We start from the raw sequence: 13,468 nt of genomic DNA on the forward strand, positions 1-13,468 counted from the left end.
GTACAGAGAAAGTTAAGTTCTTGCATGGATAAGAGGCACAGTAGTGTAGCCGACATGCCATATAGTCAAACTAATTACACATTTAAAGCCATTAGCCGTTCTAGTCTAGATGTAGCGTCAAACATCTTATCTCCCTCACTCTATGTTGTCTTCCAATATCATATTGACAAGCAACAGTACCTCGACCAATGAGATGAGTGAGATTGTAATTGTTCTGTCAGCTCATTGGTCAAAAAGCAGGAGGGGCGGCGGAATGCGTTCCCTTACATATTGTTGAAAAGCACCATAGCAGTATTCGTTTATTCTGCAAATCTGACACTATTTTTGATTTTCATGACAATTCGGGACAAAGCGCGTCCCTTGTAAGTTTAATACGGAACGCCTACTTTTGTTTCTGAATACGGGACAATTCCGTTTTTTAAGGGACGGTTGGCAACCCTAGTGTAACACCACCCGCAAACTCCAAAAGGCCAAAAATTCTGGAACCAAACTTAAACCAGATGATTTAAAAATGTTTTTAATATGGTTGTACCAATACCACATTATTTGAAAGAACTTAACCACATTAAAACTGTCAAGTAAAACAAAACAGGAGACATTTGGAGGAAACAAATGATTCCCTCGAACTTTTTTTCAAATATACAGTAAGTTGAAGCATGCTTGCCTAAAGGTATTGTCCAGATCTGATCACATGATGGTAAAATGTAGGCCTGGTCATGTAACTTTCAGCTGATAGAGCAGTGTTTCCCACAGGATTTTAGGAGACTGTGGTGGGAGGCTCTCTGACCATAGGATTTTTTGAAACTGTGGTGGTGGGCTGCATCGGAGTCGGACAGCCACACCATGTCGTGCCACGGCGAATTTTTTTTTTTTCATTATTTTTTTCCCCCAAGAAGAACCATAACAAAGATATATTTGAAATATTTCATTAGCTAGGCTAATGTTATAGCTCTCAGCTATGGTACATGTATGTAAAATGCGTTGCTGATTACAGCTACGTTACCCTATGTAATAATGCGCCTTTTTTTCTCGTAGCAATAGTACGACTTACATCTCGTAGTGACTCAGGGTTGGCAACCCAAACTGTTGGAAGAGCCATATTTGACCCCCCCCCCCCCCCCCCCCCCCCCAAAAAAAAAAAAAACTGATACAGTATGTCTGGAGCAGCAAAAAATTAAAAGCCTTGTACAAGCCTTATAATTATCAATACTAGCTATATTAGCCTACTATAAAAATGAATAAGTTGGCTAGAAATACATAATTAGCCTTCATGATTAAATGTTTATTTTCCCTGCAGTGGATCCTATAGCGCACCACGTGACTACTCTGTTGTACGATGACACCAAAAGTTTAACTTCATTACAATATTAATGAATTGAAAGAATGTTTGTATCATGTTTGTCCTCCTACAAATCCTATTAAAACAAAAAATATATTTCCCTCCCCCATCTTTTTCCATTTAAAAAAAAAAAAAAAAAAAAAAAAAAAAAAGCTCCGAAGCAGCACTAAAGAGCCGCATGCGGCCCAAGAGCCGCGGGTTTCAGACCGCCGTCGTAGCCCTCCTTTTTCCTTTTTATTTGACCCTCATAAGTACTACATTACCACAACAATAACAGTCCTTCTGTCAACTGACCCATTTACAGGACTGGGGGAATTCTAATGGCCGTGTAAAGTTTTTCTTGATTCGGTGAGAAGGTGAATAGTTTTTTCCCCGTTGTTCGTGAACTAAATTTCCACACAAACGCACATCGAGGTACCATTAACTTAGCAAGGAGAGGTATGAGAGTCATTTTTCGAGTGTCCCAGAGCTCGCGAAATTGGGGGGGCGGGGGGCGCATTTATCCAACTTTCGTCAGCCGTAATTGTCTGAAGTTGGCGCGTCGGTGTTGTGCCGAAAAATAGCCACTCCACGCGAAATGTCCCCCCGACGGGAGCGCCCACACGTCACTTGTACAAACAGCCTTTTCTTACCAATCGATGGACACGGAAACGTCGTTCTTGTACCGTGAATATGTATCATTTTACTCTGCTTGAACTAATAAATACTTTACTGTGACCAACACTCTGAAAATAGAGCAAGGCTTTATTTTGGGCCCCGCCTCTCTGCGCAAGTTCAATCAAAGTTTGCTTTCCGTCCAAGACGGCCGTCCACCGCTCACTTTCGCCGAAAAGTCCGATCCAAACTATTGTAATGCCCCGGATATGGGGAAGAAGGAGAGAAGTCTGTATTTGCTTACCCACTTGATTGTGGTAACAATAATAAAGAAAAACAATAACAAAATAACAGCGGGCTGCTACGAAATGCGACCGCTATCTCCCGCTATCTCGCTCGTTCTCCCATTCTTCCTACTCGTTCCCCTTGCATCTCTTAAATGAATAAATAAATAAATAAATAAAATACTACTCTAAAATGCTGCTCTCACTCGCGCAGGTAGTAGAGTGGAGTGGGCTACAGCTGTGTAATCGGCTGACTGACGCATCTGATTAGTATCTCTTTTTTTTTTTTCGGCGGGGGGGGGCGCAAACGAGACTGTGGCGGGCCCAAACGAGACTGTGGGGGGCCGCCACAGTCTCTTTCATTGGTGGGAAACACTGTAGAGATCAGATTTGTATGATTTTCAAGGTCACAAAGCAACTGAAAATGAAGCATTAATTGCCAACGTTTGTAGTATTATTTAATCTTATTATATCTATTTTTAGACATTTTTAGCAAGACTGGGTTTGGATGATAGTAGTTATTTGAAGTTGACAATTGACTACAAAAAGAATATACGTTTCCTCTTTGTTCTGAGATGATTTCACATTCCAGGAGCCCTCCTGACTGCCGAGCATGTGAAAGAAAGTGTGCAGCTGTCAGTGGAGGAAGGCAAGGACACCCGCCTTCACGTCTCTGAGTAAGGATTTGCCTCGAGATACCAGTCACACACCTTGCGAGTTTTTCGTGCTACGAACCATCAATAAGACAATTGTTTGTATATTTTTGTGAGTATTTTATGGTGGCCATGAAATTCAAATTCTTTGGTAAATAGTGGACAATTCTTTTAAAAAAAAAAAAAAAAAAAAAGTCCTCAAGCTGTTCAGAGTTCACAGTCATTCCAAAAATAAAACTGATTACATGTTTGTTTATTAGAAACATATTTAAATCTGTTAGAATTAATGCTAATGCTAACATTTTGCAACATTTCTATTTTAAGAGGTAAGATGATTTGTCACAATTATTTGAGTAAAAGTACAGTCACTGAAAGTATTACACTTGTACTTGAAGGCACCACTGAGAATTTGAAACCTTTTTTTTTTTTTTTTTTGTCTTCCTCACAGTGCCATCCAGTTCACTGATACTAACTCTATTAGCCGCTACCTGGCGCGGGTAGCGCCGGCTCTCGGCCTTTACGGAGCCAACCTGATGGAGCAGACTGAGGTGTGTAGAATAAACAAGAATTTATCAGAATAAGCTTAAAGGTCAGCACTTGTTGGTTTTAAGTGCCTACGACATCATAAAAAAAGCTTAAATATCATTATTATGTGAATTAGAATCATTTTGAGACGAATTGACTATATACAACAATTTGGCAAGGCGAAGATGACGAGAAATTAGTCTTTTAAACTGCCGTTTATTCCTGCCTGTCATTGTAGCGCTCTAGAGTCCCCAAGTGGAGGATGACGTCGGCAGGGTCACGATGTCATCTGATTTAGAATTCAGCCCATTGAGGGAGAGTTATTCAGAACGAGGAAAATGCGACGGAGAGAGCAGTAAAATGTCATTGTTTCAATCTCTCTACTCCCAGGATATTCTTTTTATCTAAGTATTTTTCCCCAATTCCGAATTAAATGGTATGGTCATAACAAATAACCGTCTTGCGCTAAATGCAATATGAAATATTCAAAATGCATTTATTCAGTACGACAAGGCAAAATTACTCCATATTGGTCAAAACTATTGACTTCTTGCACCTTCCGAACGAAATTTTATGCCACCGGAGTTAGCCCGACTTTTGTCATTTCCCTGCCCCGGTTCGAAGAGCGTAAAAAAACCAGGAGGCGTGACAGCTAGCCGACATGCTAACCCGAACCGAGCCGCGTTTCAAAGTCTTATTCTCGCCTTTCGAATCGAAAAATCCCACAAAACTACACCGGATCATATCACACGGCGGCAGGGTTTTCGATTGTCTTCACTGATCGGCAACTCCTTCGGCGGCGAGACAGGGCAGAGGAGGCTGGAAGCCTGGACGATATGGAGAACAGCGCGAGCATAAGCCGCCAGTCGTCAGCTGAGTGGCATTCTCTGTGGACAAGGAGCATTGTCAGCCACAAAATGCAAGCCACCACCGTATTAAAACGTGTGCCATGATCTCAGTATTTGACATAATACAAAAAACAATGTTTACTCACTTCCTCGTAAGTCCGATGGTCTCACAGTTGTCAGACTTGTTTTGGCCAATCTCGGGGTGGGGGTTTTTGAAACCCAAAAAGGCTCACACGCCTCTCCCTGATGCAGCAACAAAACCCTGCAGCACATTTGGCTGGCGTGATGTGAAAAATAAACAAATTAATCCGCAAAATCGGCTAAATCCGCAGTCCATCTGAATGCAATAAAGCAATGCTGTATTGTGAGATGCTGACCCGGGTGATGTCACATTCACATTCCTCCTCAAAACAGGAAGTCATTTTCATGGTGTGGAATTCATAAAATTGAATAAATAAAACCACACACATCCAAGCGCTCCATTTGATTCAGGAGCATAAAATACCGCGCGAAATATGAAATAAACATGCTTTTTGCACTTTAAAATGTAATATAGTCGGGAAATTAAAAGAAAATGGACGTTTGTCTACAGGTGGATCACTGGCTGGAATTCAGTGCTCGTCGTATTTGTGGTCAGCCTGATTTACGTGCGCCTCTGGCTGAGCTGAACAAGGCGTTGTCACTGAGAACCTTCTTGGTAGGCCACGCCCTCACCTTAGCCGACCTCTCCGTGTGGGCCGCCCTTAAAGGTGAGTGCATATAGCCCTTTATAGGGGAGTCGTTGGTTGAACTCATTGGCATTGAAAGATAAGCATTTACAGACAGTCCTCCCATTTGAAATGAAGTGGATGTACTTAGTTTGAAAATTATCATTATTCATGATGGTTTTGTCTTCTCAAGGTCATAGCGATTGGTCCAACAACAAAGCCTTCAGCCACGTCAGTCGCTGGTTCTCCTTCCTTAGTTCTCAGGTTCCCTTCACTAACTTGGACAACAAATACACCTGCAAGGCAGCTCTGCCAACCAAATCAAATGTAAGCCAAGTGAGATTGTAGAGGCCTGCAGTGATTTCACAATTGATCTCAATTGTTGTCAAATGTTTTGTGTTGATTTTTTTTTTTAACACTTGGTGTCATGTATGTTATATTGTGTGCATTAAATACATTATTACTAAACAGTTATTTAACATTGTGTATATGTTTGCCAGTCAGAGCCGAAGGAAAAGAAGGCCGACCTCGGGAAGTTTGTGGAATTGCCCGGAGCTGAGATGGGCAAAGTGGTGGTTCGATTCCCGCCTGAAGCTAGCGGGTGAGTTATTTCTAAACTCAGGATGTCACCAAGCCGAACACATGATCAAAAACTATTTACAATAATGGTGCCACTGGAAAACGTGTACCCATAAGTAGAGATGCCGATCGATTGGGTCCGATCACGTTATTTTCAAAGTATCGGAATCGGCAAAAAAATATCACACATGCCTTTTTTTAATATATATATATTTATTAAATAAATCGTTTTCTAATTGTATTTGACATTACAGACATAATGTTACACTCATCCAGAGTCTTTAGTTTAGGCTTAAGGTAGGGTTATCAAATTTATCCCGTTAACGGCGGTAACTAATTTTTTAAAAAATTTGTCACGTTAAAATATTTAACGCAATTAATGCATGCGCTGCACGGCCCACTCGCACATTGTCGCGTTCAATCTGTAATGGCGCCGTTTTACCTATATATAGAGCTAAAAGGCAGCATAAAATGAGTAGAGTGAATTTTAGCAGCCTTTGGAGCCTTTTTTTAATTGGCTAAAGCCTTACGATCCCTCTCCCTACGATTAGAAACATCGTGGGAAGCAATGTGGGGAAGAAAGGTATTAATTGATCTTTTTCTTATTAACCTACGTTATTTCCCAACCCACTACGCACAGTCATGGGTGCACATCCCATCATGCATTTGGGCAGAACAGATGGCTACAGTATCATTTACTGAAAGCTCAACAAATACACTAGATGGCAGTATTTAGTCACAATATACAAAGTCACATTTATCCTTTAAGAATTACAAGTCTTTCTATACGTGGATCCCTCTCACAGAAAGTATGTTAATAATGTAAATGCCATCTTGAGGATTTGTCATAATAAACAAATACAGTACTTATGTACTGTATGTTGAATGTATATATTCGTCCGAATTTTATTCATGTTTTTCTTAATGCATTGCCAAAATGTATATAATCAGGAAAAATTATCGGGAATGATTGGAATTGAATCGGGAGCAAAAAAAAAAAAGCAATCGGATCGGGAAATATCGGGATCGGCAGATACTCAAACTAAATCGATCGGGATCGGATCGGGAGCAAATAAACATGATCGGAACAACCCTATTTATAATATTCTTAGCAAATCGCTCACACATGACTTCACAAACTGTTACTCTAAACTTAATTACAAATGAATACACAAATATATATTAGCTGAAAAAAATTACATCCTTATGTGGGCCAAACGAGAGGGCAGCTATCCTACATCCATGTCAGACGAGTATCCTAAGTCACAGAAGCCAAGGTGAGAGTCCAGCCACACCCAACGCTGCCACCAGAGGGCAGCACATCCTCCATCATTAAACAAAATAAAATACTTTTGGCCTTTTTGGATTTTTTTTTTTTTTCTTAAGGAGTTAATTCCTATTTACGCCAAAATTCGGGTTACGTCGCCAGTGTAGGAACAGAAGTAGTTCGTAACCCGGGGACTACCTATATTCTTGTATGCGCCAAAATATGCTTAAACTGTCCCAATTTCTTCTCGTCAGATGAAAATGTAAATCAATATTTCATCGTCTTCTCATCAGAGTGAAACTGAAATTCGTCTGGTTATATCGTCTCGTAAGAAGTATTTTTAGCTCATTATCGTCATAGTAAAATGTTAGTCAAATATTTTTATTATCGTCATCGTTGACAAAAACAATGTTTCTTAGGTGTTAGATTAGGATTCAGTATTGGCAGATTCTCAAAATCAGGTGACTCGGACTCAGATTTGCATGTAAAGATATATGATCGAGACTTCCCTACTCATTACACTCATTTTAATTCCATGATCCCATCACAATTGGTTACATAAATCTCAAATTATTAATACTAGATTTTGTCTTGGGTGTCAGGTATCTACACATTGGCCATGCCAAGGCTGCTCTGCTCAACCAACACTACCAGGTCACCTTTAAAGGCCAGCTTATCATGCGCTTTGATGACACCAACCCGGAGAAAGAGAAGGAGGACTTTGAAAAGGTGAGATAGGATTTTAAAAAGTCATTTTTACAGCGACAATGAACACCCGTGCATCTCCTCAGGTGATCCTGGAGGATGTGGCTATGCTGCAGATCAAGCCGGACCAGTTCACCTATACCAGCGATCACTTCAACATCATCATGCAGTTGGCAGAGCAGCTAATGGCCGAGGGCAAGGCATACATTGACGATACACCTCCCGAGCAAATGAAGCAGGAGCGGGAGCAGCGCACAGAGTCAAAGTGCAGGAATAATAGTATGTCTGGAACATGTACACCCTTATGAGTTATAATGGAATTTCATTGGGGGGGGGGGGTTCTAACAATTAATTCTGTCATTTACAACAAAATGATACTTTTTATGATATTTTTCAAATATTCATTTGAAACCGTTGTTAGTTTTCTGCTTCATAAATTTTTAATTACCATATTTTCCGCACTATAAGGTGTACCTAAAATAAAAATAATATTACATTTAATTTGAAGGCGCCTTTCTGGCATTCAAGGTCTCCAGACAGTCATTTAAAAAAAAACAAAGACTAAAAAGAGGTAAAAAATTTTTTTAGAACATTTAAAACCATAAAAAACACTAATGGATAAAAATACTTGGCAAAAAACTAAAACACAAAGAAATCAGGGATTATTATGGAAAGGCGAGTCTAAAAAGATAAGTTTTGAGTTTGGATTGAAAAAGGGGGAGTGAGTTGGTGTTCTTGAGGTCGGGTGGTAGTGAATTCCAAAGCCGGGGAGCAGAGCTGAATGCTCATTCACACGACACATTCAGGCCACATTCAAAAGTCTTATAATCCGATGTGTTTTATACGTATATGGATCAATAATAATTAATCATGGCATGACATTCCCTGTAACGCAGCTTCATCTAGTGGGTGCGTAATGCGACTACTACTACTGCCCCTTATAATGCAGTGCGCCCTATATATGAAAAGTTTTCAAAAAGGCCATTAATTTAAGGTGCGCTTTATAGTGCGGAAAATGCAGTACATAATATATTATTATATGAATTATTCATACACTTGTTCATTTGACTGACTGTCAATAACTTATTTCGACACAAAAAAAATTAAATTAAAATGAAAATGTTGTTCTTGTTAAAGCAAATGGTGTATGAATGTGTATATTTTCTTTCCAGCTCTGGAGCAGAACATGAAGCTCTGGGCAGAGATGAAAGCAGGCACCGAGCGAGGTCAAATGTGCTGTATGCGGGCCAAAATCGACATGAACTCCAACAACGGCTGCTTGCGGGACCCCACGCTGTATCGCTGCAAGAACACCCCCCACCCTCGCACCGGAGCCACATACAAGTACATACTAATACAATTCTTGCAATGGAATATTTCCAACCTAATGACTTGTTTCCGTTTCAGGGTCTACCCCACGTACGACTTCGCCTGCCCTATTGTGGACAGCCGGGAGAACGTGACGCACGCTCTGAGGACCACTGAGTACCACGACCGCGACGAGCAATACTATTGGTTCATCGACGCTTTGCGCCTCAGAAAACCGTACATCTGGGAATACTCACGCCTCAACCTGAACAACACAGTACTTTCCAAGCGCAAGCTCACGTGGTTCGTGGAGGAGGGATACGTTGATGGATGGTGAGGTTCGGCTTGTTTACTGTAACCCTTGTACCATTGTTGGTTTCGTCGACAGTAACGAAAATATTTTGTCAACAAAGTTTTTTTCACAGTGATGACATGACAACGACAAGCTAAAAACGCATCCTGGATGATTGTAACATGGCGAGACAATTGCCAGTTTTTGTGTTATGTGATGAAAACGAGACGAAAAAGATAGTTTCTGTCATATGTTCACCATATGTGACATTTGTTTATTGCACATGTAGTTAGACAACCTACATCCTCACTGTGTTTGGTCGTGTCACTCATGTGACGTGCTGTTCCCCCGACACCCTCACTTGTGTTTATGGTGTCCTTCAAGCTTGGCTTTGCTCTAGGCTCACTTGTTTTGAAACACATGGTAACATATGTTTTCTTATTTTAGCAAAAGAGATTAAGAATGTCGATTTAGCCTTTAAAGTTCTGTGTTGAGTGATCTACACACACTAAATGTAACTCTTAGTGTTAGCGTAGCGTTCACGTTAGCATTAGCGTCAATGTAGCAAGCGTCCTCTTAAAGTTTACTTTCCGTGGCATCCAGGTCGATAAATTAATCAATAATAATGCACGGTTTTCCTGCTGAGTGTATTATCATAGGAAGAAGTACTGCATTCAGTGGGTATGAACCTGCGTTTGATTATAATCGTTTGCATACATTTTTCAAAATGTATGCTGTGTAATATTTTAAACAATGTTTTTGTGATCAAGTTTTCATAACTAATTTTTTTTTTTTGCCTAAAGTCTTTAAAAATTTACAGACAAAAACGCTTTATTCGTCAACTAAAACTAGACGAAAACCTCAGTATTCTTTAACGAAAACTAGATGAAGACTCGCCTATTTTGAAATGACTAAAATATGACTAAGACTAATAAGTGTTTTCGTCCAAAAGACAAAGAAGGAGTTACAAATGCTGCCAAAAACAACAATGCCTTGTACAATACACAACTTAATGCCACGGTGATGCCTTTTCAGGGACGACCCCCGCTTCCCGACAGTCAGAGGAGTGCTGAGGAGAGGTATGACTGTGGAAGGCCTGAAACAGTTCATAGCAGCACAGGTATGTTCTTCCTATTGAGCGCTATTCATGCAAAAGTATTAAAAAGGCTTAAATACATTGAGATATGAAGAGCTTCCGTATACGAAAATGTAATTAAAAAGTTTCTTGAAGCTTTTTCGCTTCATGTTACGAAAAAATTATCATATGAAAGATAATACGTACTGTAACAGATAATTACCAATGGCAGAAATGCTACGTTTGACTACAATTGTAAGGATGCGAAATATACACACCACAATTTGCTACACAAAGTTCATGTATATGATACAAAAGAATATAACTTACAAGCGATGCTTTTTAAAGGCAGAAACAATAGCAAGCAATGGCTGCCAAAGTTATTCCGTCTTTTAGCACTCTGTGTTTGCTGTGAGCTTGAGCAGTCATGTGATAACGTCTGTAGAACGAACCAACCAAACTACCGTAATTTCCCGAATATTAGGCGCACCCGTGTATAATGCGCACCCCAAATTTACTTGTAAAATCTAGGAGAAATTATTGTACCCATTTATAACGCACACCCTAATTTTAGCACCAATAAATAGAAGAATACAAGAAAACAGCTTGTGTACAGGTACAGAAATGTCATTTCACTGACTGGTGAAACACAGCACAAGCATAGCACATTGGTAGTTAAAAACATTACCATAAATTGACAATATTTACGGTAATGATATGATTTGACAACTTCTCCAACTTACCAGAATCTTGGAGAAAACAAAAAAGATGTGACTTTTCTTTTAAAGGCTGCTGTATAACTTGCTCGTTTCATCATGATGAATAAATGTTTCTTCCATGCAGAGGTTGCCCTAGGCTTTTTCGTTGTCTGTCATTTTGACTGACAGGGTCATAAAAATCCGGTCATAATCTATTTTTACCTGTCACTTAAATTTTTAAAATGACTATATCTTGATGCAGTCACTATATGTATATACACAACAATACAATAATACTTTATAATATAAAGTAACTAACATTAGTGCAGTCATGGATTGCAGTCAGCAGGCCAGTACTGTGTTTCCATATATATTTTTATTATATTATGTATATACAGGATATATATGTATTTTTTTTTTTCCCCCAAGTGGGACCTTCCATGATCCTAATACATTTAATAATAATAAAATATTATATAATTCCATTTTATATATATGTATAATTATATATATATATATTTATTTTTTTTTTATTTATTTATTATTATTATTAAATAAAAATGCACGTTGATACGACGCACATAAAGGCAACTTCCAATTTTTAAAAAAAAATCGTTAGAAAGTTGTATGGACTTACAATCCGCGAGCTTGTTGTTTCCTGTTGTCTTCCGAAATATACCTGGGTGACGGCGCGTCAAGTGTTCGTTCATAGCCGACGTGCTATCGTGGTATGCGAGCTCAGCTTAGCAAAAAGAGTACACACAGTGGTGGCACCCTCCATATTTTCCTTGAAATACTTTCAGGCTCTGGCTAGTGTGGTCCGCTTTTTTGGCTTTACGCCGCTTTCACCGTGTTACCAATTCTGCTCTTCTTGGTAATTGGCGGCGTTTTCAACTGCTCGCCGCAGTGAGGAGTGAACCGGCGATTCACTTGATTCGTTGTCATCCTTCACTGCATCAGTCCCTCTTTTTTCACCTCTTTTATCAACACCATCGTCGTTTGGGGCTTTTTGAAGAAACTTCGGACACTCAGTTGCCTTGACATTTTTCGTAAGGCCAACGACGTCATGCATCAAGAGAGACAATAGCTAATTAATATGCTCACTCGCCACCCTGTGGTCTGGGGTGTGAATTGCAACCTGTCAAAATGACAGATGGACTTCAGTTTTTTTCCGTCACTGTTGTAAAAAAAACGGTCAACGACGGAAAATATTCGGTTAACGCGACCCCTGCTTCCATGGATTGATACAGTGAAATGAAAGTGAGAAAGTTTAATTCGGAAATCCGTGAGAGCTCATCGCTGTCAACACGACAGTAACAGTAAGAACTATTGTTATTTGGGTTTGAGTTTCCCGACGGACAGATATAGTTGATGGACACACACAGGAAGGGTGTTGTTACGTTTGTTATGGTCCAAGTTGTGGAGTTGCAATAAATGTTGACTCAAATGAGTTCAAGAAACTAAATTATGTGCTTTATGAAGAGTGAAAAAAGCTGAATTTAACACAAACGAAATCATTCGGCCGATTAGAGTGAAGTATTACCGAAACAAAATGGTGACGTCACATACCGTAATGGTCGGCAACGGGTCGCCGCATACGTTTCTTCAACACAATGTGGCCGAGTCAATTTAAAAAATCGGTTTATACACATATGTAATATATTCATATTTCTGTCTCCATCCATGTACCTGTTTATAACGCGCACCATGATTTTGAATTTGGGGGAAAAAAGTACGTGTTATATTCGGGAAATTACGGTAGTCACATTTAAGCGCCATTAGGGCGACAAAGCATTACAAATAAAGAAAGGCAATCAGACGACGTGACAGCAAATTTAATGTGTCTTAGCAGAGGTTGGAATGAAATAGACAATTTTACATGTAAAACATGATTTGTTATATGAAAAATTAATTATAAGAAAGCCACTCAAATTCTTATCTTGACAAGTGTACCTTTTTTTCTGTAGGGTGGATCCAGGTCAGTGGTAAACATGGAGTGGGACAAGATCTGGGCATTTAATAAGAAGGTACAGCTTCTCATCTTGTATTATAACGCAAATACTGTTTGCCGAACCAGTATAAATGTGAAAGCTTGTTTAGTGATTAGTTCAGTCACACAGCTAGCATGGCTTCATCCTTTCATTTCCTTTTCTACTAAAACTCAAACCTTCACCCTTAATACCAGACCATCGTATAAGTTGTACCCTCTCGTGTCCTTCATTTCCAACATTTCCCCATCCTCATTTATTTGCTACATGTTGTTTTCCTGGCTGGCTGCTTCACAAGTAGTTTTCAAGTATTTTGAAAGAATAGTTATGTCATGTATGCGTGTAATCTTTTTTTGTACTGGGGTCAGTGATGAATGATAAGTAGCAGTTAAGACAAAGTAATTGTGAGAATGGGAAATATCAACGTATAAGTGACAAAACAAGCTACTAATTGAATAAAATATCTGCCATCAATTGTGATTAGCATTAAGGTGTCCATTTATTTTATCATAATAGAAATAAATCATACATTGGAAATACATAGAATATTTCTATTAAATAATTGCTTATTATTCAAATTTCATTAAAAATGGACATTGAGTACAA

General features: G+C 39.2%; 1 protein-coding gene across 2 annotated transcripts in view; it reads left to right on the plus strand.

Moving 5' to 3' along the window:
- The window catches only part of eprs1 (glutamyl-prolyl-tRNA synthetase 1), a 40,345-nt gene that overhangs the window by 3,085 nt on the left and 23,792 nt on the right, over nt 1-13,468 (plus strand). For both annotated transcript variants that reach the window (XM_057835286.1, XM_057835292.1), the window contains exons 2-12: nt 2,810-2,894; nt 3,319-3,418; nt 4,836-4,992; nt 5,144-5,277; nt 5,451-5,551; nt 7,399-7,525; nt 7,588-7,780; nt 8,674-8,845; nt 8,909-9,142; nt 10,137-10,221; nt 12,842-12,901. In XM_057835286.1, coding sequence (XP_057691269.1) covers nt 2,810-2,894; nt 3,319-3,418; nt 4,836-4,992; nt 5,144-5,277; nt 5,451-5,551; nt 7,399-7,525; nt 7,588-7,780; nt 8,674-8,845; nt 8,909-9,142; nt 10,137-10,221; nt 12,842-12,901 — 1,448 coding nt within the window. The remainder of the gene's footprint in view (nt 1-2,809; nt 2,895-3,318; nt 3,419-4,835; nt 4,993-5,143; nt 5,278-5,450; nt 5,552-7,398; nt 7,526-7,587; nt 7,781-8,673; nt 8,846-8,908; nt 9,143-10,136; nt 10,222-12,841; nt 12,902-13,468) is intronic.

This window comes from Corythoichthys intestinalis, chromosome 1 (assembly GCF_030265065.1).
Source record: "Corythoichthys intestinalis isolate RoL2023-P3 chromosome 1, ASM3026506v1, whole genome shotgun sequence".
Lineage (NCBI taxonomy): Eukaryota > Metazoa > Chordata > Actinopteri > Syngnathiformes > Syngnathidae > Corythoichthys > Corythoichthys intestinalis.